The following is a 15940-nucleotide window of genomic DNA, read 5'->3' as shown; positions in this document are numbered from 1 at the left end:
TTGGCACAAAAACAGACTCATAGACCAGTGGAATAGATTAGAGAGCCCAGATATAAACCGAAGCATATATGGTCAATTAATACACGATAAAGGAGCCACAGATATAGAATGGGGAAATGACTGCCTCTTCAACAACTGGTGCTGGCAAAACTGGACAGCTATAAGTAAGAGAATGAAACTGGATTATTGTCTAACCCCATACACAAAAGTAAACTCAAAATGGATCAAAGATCTGAATGTAAATCATAAAACCATAAAACTCTTAGAAGAAAACATAGGCAAAAATCTCTTCAATATAAACATGAGCAGCTTTTTCCTGAATGCATCTCCTCAGGCAAGGAAAACAAAATAAAAAATGAACAAATGGGACTACATTAACCTAAAAAGCTTCTGTGCAGCAAAGGACACCATCAGCAGAACAAAAAGGCATCTTACAGTATGGGAGAATATATTTGTAAATGACATATTTGACAAGGGGTTAACATCCAAAATATATAAAGAACTCACATGCCTCAACACCCAAAACGCAAATAACCCTATTAAAAAATAGCAGAGGATATGCACAGACAATTCTCCAAAGCAGAAATTCAGATGGCCAACAGGCACATGAAAAGATGCTCCACATTACAAATTATCAGGGAAATGGAAATTAAAACCACAATGAGATGTCACCTTGCACCAGTTAGGATGGCCAACATAGAAAAGAATAGGAACAACAAATGCTGGTGAGGATGCAGAGAAAGGGGAAACCTCCTACACTGCTGATGGGAATGTAAACTAGTTCAACCATTGTGAAAAGCAGTATGGAGGTTCCTCAAAAAACTAAAAATAGAAATACCATTTGACCCAGGAATTTCACTCCTAGAAATTTACCCTAAGAATTCAATTTCCCAGTCTCAAAAAGACATATACACCCCTATGTTTATCACAGCACTATTTACAATAGCCAAGAAATGGAAGCAACCTAAGTGTCCATCAGTAGATGAATGGATAAAGAATATGTGGTACATATACACAATGGAATACTATTCAGCCATAAGAAGAAGACAAATCCTACCATTTGCAACAACATGGATGGAGCTAGAGGGTATTATGCTCAGTGAAATAAGCCAGGTGGAGAAAGATAAGTACCAAATGATTTCAGTCATCTGTGGAGCATAAGAACAAAGCAAAATTGAAGGAACAAAACCCAAGCATACTGACAGACCCAAGAATGGACTAACAGTTGCCAAAGGGAAAGGGACTGTGAGGGCGGGGGATGGGAAGGAAGGGAGAAGGGGAATAAGGGAAATTACCATTAGCACACATAAGTTAGTGTGGGGGTGCACGGGGGAGGCAGTATAGCGCAGAGAAGACAAGTAGTGATTCTATAGCATCTTACTAAGCTAATGGACAGTGACTGTAATGGGGTATGTGGTGGGGACTTGATAATGCGGAGAATTTAGGAACCACAATGTTGCTCATGTAATTGTATATTAATGATACCAAATAAAAAAAATAGTTACAAAGGTAAATTTTATGTATATTTTATGACAATAATTTTTTAATTAAAAAAATCTATGCTAGGCAAATAAAAACAAGGGGAAGAGATGAGCAGATATATTCTAGATGAGGGGAACATATGCAAAGGAGGTGGGAATTCTAGATAGGAAACAGAAGGGTGACACATAAGTAGTAAGAAAAATTTCACAGTTAGTATCCAGTAACACATTTGTGAGGAGGCTGGCTAGAATTATTAGGTAGTCTGTAGCTATAGAATTATTTCCTCTGAGTGAAATAATAAACCAAACACTTTAGAAAAGGTTTTAGCTTGCAATACTGGTGTTTTTGGTACAAAACTTGTAAAATTAAAATTCTACAGGAATTCCAGTTTATTTTGACATCCTGGAACAAGGGCAAAGAAAAATCATCACACCACCAATGAGTCTAGCAAAAAAATAAACACATGCAAAATAGTTTGGAAACTTACATATTTTCTTGTAAAAGGCAAATGAAGCTCCAGGCAAATTTAAGGGTGTATCATCTTAGAAACTTACAGATGGAATACTAACATACTCTCTCTTAAGAGTCCTTCTGTCCTTTATACAGCCTAGAGTTTTAGTATCTTAAATTGTTCAAAAATGGTATCATGACTGTCACCAAAATATCACTTCACAATGTAGATATTGCAAAAATATTCTCACTTCATTATGAAAGCAAAAAGGAGAGGTGTTCACACATAATATACACATAGTGAACAAAACTTCAGCATGCTGACACTGTTCTGGTATCTACAGCCAAGCTGTATTTGACATCAAGGTAGAATGTGATTAAGGAAACACACTCTGGCGTCAGTCAGATCTGTGGAGAAAAGGGAATTTTATTACCAGAGCACAACATTAGCTGTTTAGAGTGCTAAATGAGGTAGGTCATATAAAGTGCTTAGAAGGGTACATGATATATAGTAAGCTCTCAATGCTACTATACCCAAACCCCCTCCCTCAATTTATTCCCAGCAGACACCCAATTTTGTTCAGCTGTATACCTTTCTTTTTTTTTTTTTTTATTGAAGGGTAGTTGACACACAGTATTACATTAGTTTCAGGTGTACAACACAGTGATTCAACATTTATACACATGATAATTCTAGGTACCAGCTATCACCATACCAAGTTGTTACCATATTTTGACTATATTCCTTATGCTATACATTACATCCTGGTTACTTATTTATTTTACAATTGGAAGTGTGTTTATATATATATATATATATTTTTTTGGTGAGGGCATCTCTCATATTTATTGATCAAATAGTTGTTAACAACAATAAAATTCTGTATAGGGGGGTCAATACACAATGCACAATCATTAATCCACCCCAAGCCTAATTTTCGTCAGTCTCCAATCTTCTGAAGCATAACAAACAAGTTCTTACATGGAGAACAAATTCTTACATAGTGAGTAAGTTACATGGTGAACAGTGCAAGGGCAGTCATAACAGAAGCTTTCGGTTTTGTTCATGCATTATGAACTATAAACAGTCAGTTCAAATATGAATATTCATTTGATTTTTAAACTTGATTTATATGTGGATACCACATTTCTCTCTTTATTATTATTATTTTTAATAAAATGCTGAAGTGGTAGGTAGATACGAGATAAAGGTAGAAAACAGTTTAGTGTTGTAAGAGAGCAAATGTAGATGATCAGGTGTGTGCCTGTAGACTATGTGTTAATCCGAGCTAGACAAGGGCAATAAACATCCATGTATGCAGAAGATTTCTCTCAGAACATGAGGGGGGAGGTTCTAAGCCTCACCTCTGCTGATCCCCATTTTCTCACCTGATGGCCCCCTGCAACTGTGCCTGTCTTAGGTTGTTCCTCCCTTGAGGAATCTTACCCGTCTCTGGCTAACCAGTCATCTTCCGGGGCCATACAGGGAAATGTAAAGTTGGTAAGTGAGAGGGAAGCCTTATTGTTTGAAAAGGTTAGCTTTTTACTTCTTTGCATATTTATGCCCTGTGGCTTCTATGCCCAGCATTTGTCTTGAGGTATCTTTACCACTTGGAGGAATTATGATACTCGGTAAATTCGACATGTGGCACGAGTTCTATTTAAAGGTTGTAATTAGGTAGGAAGAAGAAAAGCTATAGAAGTAGCAGGCAGAAGAAAACCTGGGAAGATTGATTATTTCTTTGACATATCTTCTTGTAGAGTAACTTCAGCATGGATAGGTTTTAAACTACTAATTAAATTGTGCACACACATTAACATAATAGGAGTATAGTTACATAACCAAAGCATACCTGCAATTACCAGCCATCTCCAGTGAAACCAAGAAAACCAGTTAGGCACCTTAGGCTTTTGTGAAAACTTATCTATGATATGGTGGATATTGTCCAACTGAACCTGAACAGTCTGAGAGAATTCAGATAAATTGAAACAACCCATTCCTGGGAACTGTTCACATCCCATATGTTCTTTTAACAGTAAATAGTCTGTGGTTGTAAGATTTTGGAATGCTACAATTTGCACTTCTCCTAATTCTTGGATGAGTTCCAACAGTATAGATCCAGTCAAATTTGTTGTTTTACTGTATGCACAGGCCAGCTTAGATATCTCCTTCATCATTCCCATGGCAAGTCCAGGAACTGGTGGGATGAGTGTATCTACACCTGTGGCACTGCGTGGATCTTTGTTGGGGTTTTTTTTTTTTTGCTGATCATCTTCTGTCATGAGTCTTCCCGAGAGTGCTGATGTTGGAAGTTCTTTTTCATATCGTATCTTAGTTCATTTTCGGGGTAGCCCAATTAGGCTTTGATCCTCTGTATAAACACAAACAGACCCTTTGCCTACACTTTTATATGCCCTTTATATCATTGTGTAGAACTCATTGGAGGTCACCATACAGGAACTGCTTTTTTTTTTTTTATCATTAATCTACACTTATATGACGAATACTTTGTTTACTAGGCTCTCCCCTATACCAGGTCCCCCTTATATACTCCTTTACAGTCACTGTCCATCAGCGTAGCAAAATGTTGTAGAATCACTACTTGTCTTCTCTGTGTTGTACAGCCCTCCCCTTTCTCCCACCGCCCCTATGGATGCTAATCTTAATACCCCTCTTTTTCTCCCCCCCTTATCCCTCCCTACCCACCCATCCTCCCCAGTCCCTTTCCCTTTGGTACCTGTTAGTCCATTCTTGAGTTCTGTGATTCCGCTGCTGTTTTGTTCCTTCAGTTTTTCCTTTGTTCTTATACTCCACAGATGAGTGAAATTATTTGGTATTTATCTTTCTCTGCTTGGCTTGTTTCACTGAGCATAATACCCTCCAGCTCCATCCATGTTGCTGCAAATGGTAGGATTTGCCCTTTTCTTATGGCTGAGTAGTATTCCATTGTGTATATGTACCACATCTTCTTTATCCATTCATCTATAGATGGACATTTAGGTTGCTTCCAATTCTTGGCTATTGTAAATAGTGCTGCAATAAACATAGGGGTACATTGGTCTTTCTCATACTTGACTGCTGCATTCTTAGGGTAAATTCCTAGGAGTGCAATTCCTGGGTCAAATGGTATGTCTGTTTTGAGCATTTTGATGTACCTCCATACTGCTTTCCACAATGGTTGAACTAATTTACATTCCCACCAGCAGTGTAGGAGGGTTCCCCTTTCTCCACAGCCTTGCCAACATTTGTTGTTCTCTGTCTTTTGGATGGCAGCTATCCTTACTGGTGTGAGGTGATACCTCATTGTAGTTTTAATTTGCATTTCTCTGATAATTAGCGACGTGGAAAATCTTTTCATGTATCTGTTGGCCATCTGTATTTCTTTTTTGGAGAACCGTCTGTTCAGTTCCTTTGCCCATTTTTTAATTGGGTTATTTGTTTTTTGTTTGTTGAGGCGTGTGAGCTCTTTATATATTCTGGACGTCAAGCCTTTATCAGATGTGTCATTTTCAAATATATTCTCCCATACTGTAGGGTTCCTTTTTGTTCTATTGATGGTGTCTTTTGTTGTACAGAAGCTTTTCAGTTTAATATAGTCCCACTTGTTCATTTTTGCTGTTATTTTCCTTGCCCGGGGAGATATGTTCAAGAAGAGATCACTCATGTTTATGTCTAAGAGGTTTTTGCCTATGTTTTCTTCCAAGAGTTTAATGGTTTCGTGACTTACATTCAGGTCTTTGATCCATTTTGAGTTTACTTTTGTATATGGGGTTAGACAATGGTCCAGTTTCATTCTCCTACATGTAGCTGTCCAGTTTTGCCAGCACCATCTGTCGAAGAGACTGTCATTTCACCATTGTATGTCCATGGCTCCTTTAACAAATATTTATTGACCATATATGTTTGGGTTAATGTCTGGATTGTCTAGTCTGTTCCATTGGTCTGTGGCTCTGTTCTTGTGCCAGTACCAAATTGTCTTGATTACTATGGCTTTATAATAGAGCTTGAAGTTGGGGAGTGAGATCCCCCCTACCTTATTCTTCTTTCTCAGGATTGCTTTGGCTATTCGGGGTCTTTGGTGTTTCCATATGAATTTTTGAATTATTTGTTCCAGTTCATTGAAGAATGTTGCTGGTAGTTTCATAGGGATTGCATCAAATCTGTATATTGCTTTGGGCAGGATGGCCATTTTGACGATATTAATTCTTCCTAGCCATGAGCATGGGATGCATTTCCATCTGTTAGTGTCCCCTTTAATTTCTCTTAAGAGTGACTTGTAGTTTTCAGAGTATAAGTCTTTCACTTCTTTGGTTAGGTTTATTCCTAGGTATTTTATTTTTTTTTGATGCAATTGTGAATGGAGTTGTTTTCCTGATTTCTCTTTCTGTTGGTTCATTGTTGGTATATAGGAAAGCCACAGATTTCTGTGTGTTGATTTTGTATCCTGCAACTTTGCTGTATTCTGATATCAGTTCTAGTAGTTCTGGGGTGGAGTCTTTAGGGTTTTTTATGTACAGTATCATGTCATCTGCAAATAGTGACAGTTTAACTTCTTCTTTGCCAATCTGGATTCCTTGTATTTTTTTGTTTTGTCTGATTGCCGTGGCTAGGACCTCCAGTACTATGTTAAATAACAGTGGAGAGAGTGGGCATCCCTGTCTAGTTCCCGATCTCAGAGGAAATGCTTTCAGCCTCTCGCTGTTCAATATAATGTTGGCTGTGGGTTTATCACAGATGGCCTTTATTATGTTGAGGTACTTGCCCTCTATTCCCATTTTGCTGAGAGTTTTTATCATGAATGGATGTTGAACTTTGTCAAATGCTTTTTCAGCATCTATGGAGATGATCATGTGGTTTTTGTCTTTCTTTTTGTTGATGTGGTGGATGATGTTGATGGACTTTCGAATGTTGTGCCATCCTTGCATCCCTGGGATGAATCCCACTTGGTCATGGTGTACGATCCTTTTGATGTATTTTTGAATTCAGTTTGCTAAAATTTTGTTGAGTATTTTTGTGTCTACGTTCATCAGGGATATTGGTCTATAGTTTTCTTTTTTGGTGGTGTCTTTGCCTGGTTTTGGTATTAGGGTGATGTTAGCTTCATAGAATGAGTTTCGGAGTATCCCCTCCTCTTCTATTTCTTGGAAAACTTTAAGGAGAATGGGTATTATGTCTTCCCTGTATGTCTGATAAAATTCCGAGGTAAATCCATCTGGCCCGGGGGTTTTGTTCTTTGGTAGTTTTTTGATTACCACTTCAATTTCGTTGCTGGTAAGTGGTCTGTTTAGATTTTCTGTTTCTTTTTGGGTCAGTCTTGGAAGGTTGTATTTTTCTAGGAAGTTGTCCATTTCTCCTAGGTTTCCCAGCTTGTTAGCATATAGGTTTTCATAGTAGTCTCTAATAATTCTTTGTATTTCTGCGAGATCTGTTGTGATTTTTCCTTTCTCATTTCTGATACTGTTGATTTGTGTTGACTCTCTTTTCCTCTTAATAAGTCTGGCTAGAGGCTTATCTATTTTGTTTATTTTCTCGAAGAACCAGCTCTTGGTTTCATTGATTTTTGCTATTGTTTTATTCTTCTCAATTTTATTTATTTCTTCTCTGATCTTTATTATGTCCCTCCTTCTGCTGACCTTAGGCCTCATTTGTTCTTCTTTTTCCAATTTCGATAATTGTGACATTAGACCATTCATTTGGGCTTGTTCTTCCTTTTTTAAATATGCTTGGATTGCTATATACTTTCCTCTTAAGACTGCTTTTGCTGTGTCCCACAGAAGTTGGGGCTTAGTGTTGTTGTTGTCATTTGTTTCCATATATTGTTGGATCTCCATTTTGATTTGGTCATTGATCCATTGATTGTTTAGGAGTGTGTTGTTTAGCGTCCATGTGTTTGTGAGCCTTTTTGCTTTCTTTGAAGTTTATTTCTAGTTTAATGCCTTTGTAGTCTGAAAAGTTGGTTGGTAGGATTTCAATCTTTTGGAATTTTCTGAGGCTCTTTTTGTGTCCTAGTATGTGGTCTATTCTGGAGAATGTTCCATGTGCACTTGAGAAGAATGTGTATCCTGTTGCTTTTGGATGTAGAGTTCTGTAGATGTCTATTAGGTCCATCTGTTCTAGCGTGTTGTTCAGTGCCTCTGTGTCCTTACTTACTTTCTGTCTGGTGGATCTGTCCTTTGGAGTGAGTGGTGTGTTGAAGTCTCCTAGAATGAATGCATTGCATTCTATTTCCTCCTTCAGTTCTGTTAATATTTGTTTCAGGTATGTTGGTGCTCCTGTATTGGGTTCATATATATTTATAATGGTTATATCCTCTTGATGGACTGAGCCCTTTATCATTATGTAATGTCCTTCTTTGTCTTTTGTTACTTTCTTTATTTTGAAGTCTGTTTTGTCTGATACCAGAATTGCAAAACCTGCTTTCTTCTCTCTGTTGTTTGCTTGAAATATCTTTTTCCATCCCTTGACTTTAAGTCTGTGCGTTGTCTTTGGGTTTGAGGTGAGTCTCTTGTAAGCAGCATATGGACGGATCTTGCTTTTTTATCCATTCTATTACTCTGTGTCTTTTGATTGGTGCATTCAGTCCATTTACAATTAGGGTGATTATTGAAAGGTATGGATTTATTGCCATTGCAGGCTTTAAGTTTGTGGTTACCAAAGGTTTAGGGTTAGCTTCTTTAGTATCTTACTGCCTAACTTAGCTCGCTTATTGAGCTGTTATATACACTGTCTGGAGATTGTTTTCTTCTCTCCCTTCTTATTCCTCCTCCTCGATTCTTCATATGTTGGGTGTTTTGTTCTGTGCTCTTTTTAGGAGTGCTCCCATCTAGAGCAGTCCCTGTAGTATGCCCTGTAGAGGTGGTTTGTGGGAGGCAAATCCCTCAACTTTTGCTTGTCTGGGAATTGTTTAATCCCTCCTTCATATCCAAATGATATTCGTGCTGGATAAAGTAGTCTTGGTTAAAGGCCCTTCTGTTTCATTGCATTAAGTATATCATGCCATTCTCTTCTGGCCTGTAGGGTTTCTGTTGAGAAGTCTGACGATAGCCTGATGGGTTTTCCTTTGTAGGTAACCTTTTTTTTCTCTCTGGCTGCCTTTAATACTTTGTCCTTGTCTTTGATCTTTGCCATTTTCATTATTATGTGTCTTGGTGTTGCCCTCCTTGGATCCCTTGTCATGGGAGTTCTGTGTACCTCTGTGGTCTGAGAGGCCATTTCTTCCCCTAGTTTGGGGAAGTTTTCAGCAATTATTTCTTCAAAGACATTTTCTATCCCCTTTTCTCTCTCTACTTCTTCTGGTATACCTATAATTCGTATATTGTTCCTTTTCGATTGGTCACTCAGCTCTCTTAAAATTCTTTCATTCCTGAAGATCCTTTTATCTCTCTCTGCATCAGCTTTTCTGCGTTCCTGTTCTCTGTTTTCTAGTCCATTAATGGTCTCTTGCATCTCGTCCATTCTGTTTTGAAGTCCTTCCAGAGCTTGTTTTATTTCTGTATTCTCCTTCCTTAGTTCTTGCATATTTCTCTGCAAGTCCATCAGCATGCTTTTGACTTTTGTTTTGAATTCTTTTTCAGGAAGACTGGCTAAATCTATCTCCCCAGATTCCTTCTCAGGGGAAGATGTAGCAGATGCCAAAGCTGTCTGGGTTAGTCTTGTCTGGATCATATTTTTTTGCCTTTTCATGTTGACAGGTGCTATTGACTGTCAGCTGGGAGGGCCAAAATTTTCACTTGCTACTGGCCTTTCTTTACTGGGACAACTGCGACCCCTAGTGGCTTGTGTTGGGTAATTGCGTGTAGAGTGGGTCTTTGTGTCTTGCCTGGCCGGAAGGGAGGAATTTCCCTTTCTGTGGGCGGAGTTTGTCTCAGGCTGCTTCTCTGTTTTCGCAGCGCCCGGAGGCGTAATGGATGGGGGGGCTGTTTGGCTGTTTACCTCCGTGAGGGGTCTCAGAGCTGTTGCCCAGGGGGTTAGTGCGCCCGGTTTTCCCTGTAATTTCCGGCTGCTGGACTATGACCTGTGTTGTTTCCATCAAGCTGTTAAGTCCCTGTCCCTTTAAGACTTTCAAAAAGCCCCCGCTTTTCTTTGTCACAGGGGCATCAGCTTCAGCACCCTCTCAGAGGTCTTACTGCCCTGTTCCCCCAGTATCCAGGGCCCTCCGCGCACGCACTGTGTCTGTGCTCTGGTGGGGGTGGCTGGGGCTGGGTGTTCAGCAGTCCTGTGCTCCGTCTCCCTCCCGCTCTGCCTATTCTTCTCCTGCCGGGAGCTGGGGGGAGGGGCGCTCGGGTCCCGCCGGGCTGGTGCTTGTATCTTACCCCCTTCGCGAGTCGCTGGGTTCTCGCTGGTGTAGCTGCAGTCTGGCCACTGTCCTGCGTCTTCTGGTCTCTCTTTTAGGGCTAGTTGTGTTTGTTGTATTTTCAAAAGTATATATGTTTTTGGGAGGAGATTCCCACTGTCCTACTCACGCTGCCATGTTGGCTCCACCCTGTATACCTTTCTTATGAACATGTGCTCTGAGTTAGTGACCCCATTTCCCAGTGTCTTAGTCTGCTCAGACTGCCATAACAAAATACCCAAGACTGATGGCTTATAAACAATTATTCTCATGGTGCTGGAGGCTGGGAAGTCCAACATCATGATAACAGCAGATCTGGGGTGGTCCCTAACAAGGATCCACATCCTGGTTCAGACATTGCCTTCTCACTGCATCCTCACATGGCAGAAAGGCCAGGAAACTATGTGGGTTCTCTTGCATAAGAGTTCTAATCCCATTCATGAGGGGTCCCCTCCCAAAGGACCCCACCAACTCCTACTACCACACTGGGTATTAGGTTTCAAAGCATGAATTTTGTGGGGGAGATGAGGACACAGATGACTAGTCAAGTCTATTATACCCAGACCCCTGATCGGTTAAAGTAAATCCATTCCAAGATTCCAACAAGAAAGGACCCCTTCTCCTCCTCTAGGTATTATGAGCATAGCTCCAATGTTGTCATCCACTTACTCACCAACCTTAGGCAAAGAGCTAAACCTCACTAAGTCTCTATTTTTTCACCTGTAAAACACAACTAAGCCTTGCAGGGCTCTTATGATGATCAGGAGTAATGCAAATGATCTAAAATGAAGCGTGGTAAACAGTGAATGGTCAATATGTGATGGTTACTTGGAATATCCCACTTTCACACACAGAATGAAATGCAATTATGTATTAAATGCTCCTGACAATCCAAATATTAGCTTCTCATGCTGCTGCTTCTACAAAGACCTCATTTATCCTCTTCCTATTTTCCTTGGATGGCTACATAGCTCAGCTACTGAGTAGCCTAGATCTGCTTTGCTGATCATACCATTCTGCTTAATCATTATGTACCCTAGAAACGGAGAAGCCCTTCACTATTGTCCTACTTTAATCATATTGTCACAGTAACGGACATGCCAATCGTTGATTCCCAACTCATACTTCATTTTCAAAGAAAATGTCCAAACTGCAGCCTTTGAAACAATTAGCCCTGTGTACCCTACACCTCAGCTGACCTACCTCAGGCCATCAGCTTCCTTATCCAGGGATTCTGGAATGGGACCAAGAGAAAGGATGGTGCACACCTGAACTAAACTGAAAAAGCATGGAGCATAAGGGCCTGAATCAGCATTAAAGCAAGGCAAAACTGACACTATAGAGAAAGAAAATCCATGAGTAAGCAAACTGGCAAGTCTGTGAAGAAAAAGTAGAACAGAGAAAGAGGGAAGACAATGGGAAACCTACAGGAAATGGATGGAACCTCACCATTCCCCAGGGCACAGAAGCACTTCATATACTGGTGTTGTATCCTTCTGATCAATACTGTTTTTACTTAAGCTAATGTGTTCCTGTTTCCACAGTTAAAGAATTCAAAGAATGCCAACAGTCTCATCAGTATCAGTATAGAAGGATTTAATAAGGACCAGGCCTAAAACAGTATCCATGTTTTGGCAAAATATCATACTATTAATTCCTATTAAAAATGGGAAAGGCAGTATAGCACAGCAAAGACAAGTAGTGACTCTATAGCATCTTACTATGCTGATGGACAGTGACTGTAATGGGGTTTGTGGTGGGGACTTGATAATGGGGGGAATCTAGTAATCACAATGTTGCTCATGTGATTGTATATTAATGATACCAAAATTAAAAAAAGTTCCTATTAAAGAAGTTGCCTCCTTGTTAGAGAACTGCTATCAAAACCTCAGGTGCTTACAGGGACTAGGCAGTGAGCTAGCAGCATCTTAAAAGTCTTCTCTTTAGATCCAGACATGCTTTATTTCCATATTAAATCTATAAGAAGTTTCTTCCTTTACATACACACACACACAATCTGGTCTCCCCCATTTTTCCGAGTCTATCTCATTTTCTGCTTCCCATAGAAATAAGGGCATAAAAGGAGAACAACAAGAGGTGTGAACAAATTCCAAGAGAAGAGAGGAGAGTGATATACTAGAAAGCAATTACCTAAACAGAACAATCTACTTGGTTCCAATCAACTGTCACCATATAGACCCTAATGTTAAATTTTCAAGAGAAAACAAAAATCTAGATTTATGTGAAGTTCCTAGTTTTCAAATTTTGTTAATAATTTTTAAATGATGTATGTCAGTTCTCTAGCTGCCAACTTGCCATCCTACCAAAGACCTCTCTGCCCTTCCATAACTTCCTAGATTTTTAGCTCCTCTGGATATGTGAATTTAACATCTATATGGACAAGGCCTGTAGGCAAATCATTTCAAAGGTTGAAAATCATTTATTTTCTACTCACATCTTATTTTAAATTCAACATGCTATTCCTCAGAGACCATTTAAACCCCATATTTTAAGATTTTATTAATTAGTAAATAATCAATCAAATTCCAAAACATGGCATTTTCTCTTTAAGGGCAGCAATGGAAACTCTTCAAAGCTAACTGCCTAGAGTAGGCTGAAAAACTGTTTACAAATGCTATGTCACTTGTATAAATATCATAACGACCTCTGGGCCTTTACATCAGCTATTCTTTCAGCCTGGAAGGGCTGTTACCTCTAGGAAGCCTTCCTACATACTGCCTCATCATCCTGAACTTACCCCTCAGAGCCTACTGCACACACAGTGGAAACCAAGACCTTACTGCTTTTCTCCCCAAGCAGACTATAAAAACCTCAAGGAGAAGGTCTATATAGAATTTAGCATGGCATCTCCTGAAGCTAAATATGACTGACTGGGCCATGTGCCAGAATACAGAGAATCTGTTCCTTCAGTAGGTCAGCTACTTTCTAAGCAAGCTACCATGTACCCAATACCTATGGACCTGACATCTAACACTCACTTCTTCACTAAGTACTAGTAGAATAGTGAATAGTCTCTGCCTTCTCAATGTTTCAGTTGAAAGAATGAAACAAGTTAGAGATTTGTTAAACACAGATAAAAATTATATATATATATATATATATATATATATATATATATATATATATATAGTATAAATATACATAAAAATGTTACATGCATGATTCCCCTCTTAAATATATATATGTATTATAAAACATATTACATATATAGTGTGTATGTGTATATATATATATTTTTTTTCTTTTTTACATACATCCCTTTCAGTTCATTAACATATTTATAGCTGTGTGGCTTTGGGAGACCCTTTAATTTCTCTGAGTCTTACTATTTTTGTCCAGTAAGATGGAGATGCCAACTTTGCTAGGTTATTGTGAGAAGTAAATAAGTTCTATGCAGTGCTAGACACATGGCATATGTAACAGCTCATCAACACCTTTTAAAGAAACCCAAATTCCCAACTGTACTTGCAACTTAAAGATTTTTAAATCCTGGATAGATGTGTGTGAAAAAGGAAGTAATTCAACAGTTGTACTTGATTCAGTGTCTACAGACTGCCAGATAGTTGCTTAATTTTAGGAAACTACAATTCCTACCAAGCTAAGAGAAAAACAAACAATGCAAAATTCACATTTGGAAAACAAACAGTTAAAGGATTGCCCCTGTATTTAACATGCCAAAACAAAAATCTGTACATAAAGAGTTAAGACAAATTTTGGCTCAGTATTAGGGAAAAATCCAAGATTTCTAATTAACTTAGAGCTCCCCAACAGCTTTTGAAGTAGGCAGAATAATGATGTCTCCCAAGATGTTTCACATCCTAACACCCAGAAGCTGTAAATATGTTACACTGCAAGGGGCGATTAAGATTGCTGAACAGCTGATCTTTAGAAGGGGAAAGAATCCTGATTTATGTAGATGGGTCCAATGTAATCACCAGGGTCCTGAAGAGGGAGGCACTAGGAAACTAACTCTGCTTCCTTGCAATGCAGTGTCTTAAATCTTACAGATGATACATGATGTTCACTATTAGTTAGAAAGTTGTTTGTTGGGGGGAGGAGGTAAATAAAATGTTATGATGCATCACATTAGGATGGCCTAAGTGAGTTTCCAACGGCTTAATTTAAATCTAAGGAAACCACGTAAAACTGCATGCGTATTTCTATGTGTAATGACATAAGCTGCCTTCTCTGCAGTCTGAAGCATTTGAAAATTCTCAAAATGATCTGTTTTACAAACAAATTAAGAACACTCTTCCTCAATTATTTCCTACACTGAACTGTTATTCATTATTCCATGATTTTCTAAGGCAGCTGAGCCTTAAAGGGGAGCCCATCAAACACCAACATTAAAATATCAAAACTCACCAAAGGTTGTTTGTAAAATGCAGACTGCTGAGCTCCACCCCAGACATAATCTCTGGGAGCTGTAGGAAAGTTCAATACTTAACATACTGGGGGAAGGTTGGTCAGGGAATTTAATACACAGTTCAAGAACCACTGCTCCAAGGGGTATTTTATGAAACACTACGCTGAGGAAATGGGAATAAATAGTTCCCATCAGCAAATCTTAAAATCTCAGCGCACTCATCTTATCGTGTGACTCTAAGGTATTCTTTTCTGAGCCTCAGGTAGCTTACAGTATACAGGCAATGCGTACTGCACCTATTTTTTTACATTAAAATTCATTCTGTGGAGTGCTACAATGATTTGCAGGCGATGCATCACATTCGAAAAATGTTAGTCGTATTGCCCTCGACCCACCCCCATGCAAAGAGATATAATACCTGGCATACTACGTTATATACAATTAAATACTGAGAATTGTGTTGTGTCAACATCATTACTTAATGCCAATTTTCTATAATTAACTTCTTGGTGTGATTCCCCTCCTAAACTTTCACTCTTTCAAGACCATGCTTTGCTTAAAATATTCTTCCAGACCCATGTCTGTGATGCCATGGGCATGTACAAATTAATCCCTTTACTAGTCGTCGCGTGGGGCAACCCCAGTGCCCTCGTAGAAAAGATGTCCCAATAGGAATAGGCCCTGAGAGTGAATAAGAACGGCTAACAGTGGCTTCTGAAACTCGGCAGCTCGACAATTCTAAAGGAACCCGAGATGTGATCGGAAGAGCGTTTAGAATCTCTTTCCGCGCCTCACCAATAACCCAGTTCCAAGCAAGGTCACAGAGAAGCCGCATCAACCAGACTGCCAGGAATGGAGTCAGGTTCTCCCAGCTCCCAAGACTTTCGCGGCCTGCACTAGGCCAAATCGGCGGACCCTCACCGAGAAAAGGACAAGGGAGCAGGGTGCCCTGGGCACCTCCACACCCAGACGGGCCCTCAATCAAAAGGCCCCTGAGCCAGGCCCGTTGCTCAGCTACAGAGAAGCCGAACGAGCCCCGGCCACTCACCCTGCAGCCACTGTGTGCTATGAAACCATCTTCGACTAGCGCCGAGGCCGACAGACCACCCAGCAGCCCCCTTAGTCAGCCCCCGGCTGCGGCAGCCACCGAAGCCTGGAAGGTAGCGCAGCACCCGCGGGTCACAGCCTAGCCTCCAGGAGGCTGCCATCTTCCCGGCCTTCTCACAGGCTGTCCACAGCATAGCCTGATCGCTCAGACACCGAGGCCTTCCCAGGCCCCTCCTCCTAC

The 15940-nt window shown here is 39.8% G+C and overlaps 1 protein-coding gene across 1 annotated transcript in view; it reads right to left on the bottom strand.

The window, feature by feature from the left end:
* PDHX (pyruvate dehydrogenase complex component X) overlaps positions 1-15910 on the bottom strand; it is a 99243-nt gene extending 83333 nt beyond the window's left edge. The window contains exon 1 of the mRNA XM_036891647.2: positions 15701-15910. Within this exon, the coding sequence (XP_036747542.2) occupies positions 15701-15893 (193 nt within the window). The 5' untranslated portion in view covers positions 15894-15910. The remainder of the gene's footprint in view (positions 1-15700) is intronic.
* Positions 15911-15940: the final 30 nt, after the last annotated feature.

This window comes from Manis pentadactyla, chromosome 9 (assembly GCF_030020395.1).
Source record: "Manis pentadactyla isolate mManPen7 chromosome 9, mManPen7.hap1, whole genome shotgun sequence".
NCBI classification, from domain to species: Eukaryota; Metazoa; Chordata; class Mammalia; order Pholidota; family Manidae; genus Manis; species Manis pentadactyla.
Note: the sequence above shows the minus strand (reverse complement) of the source record. Positions and strands in the feature narration are given on the sequence as shown.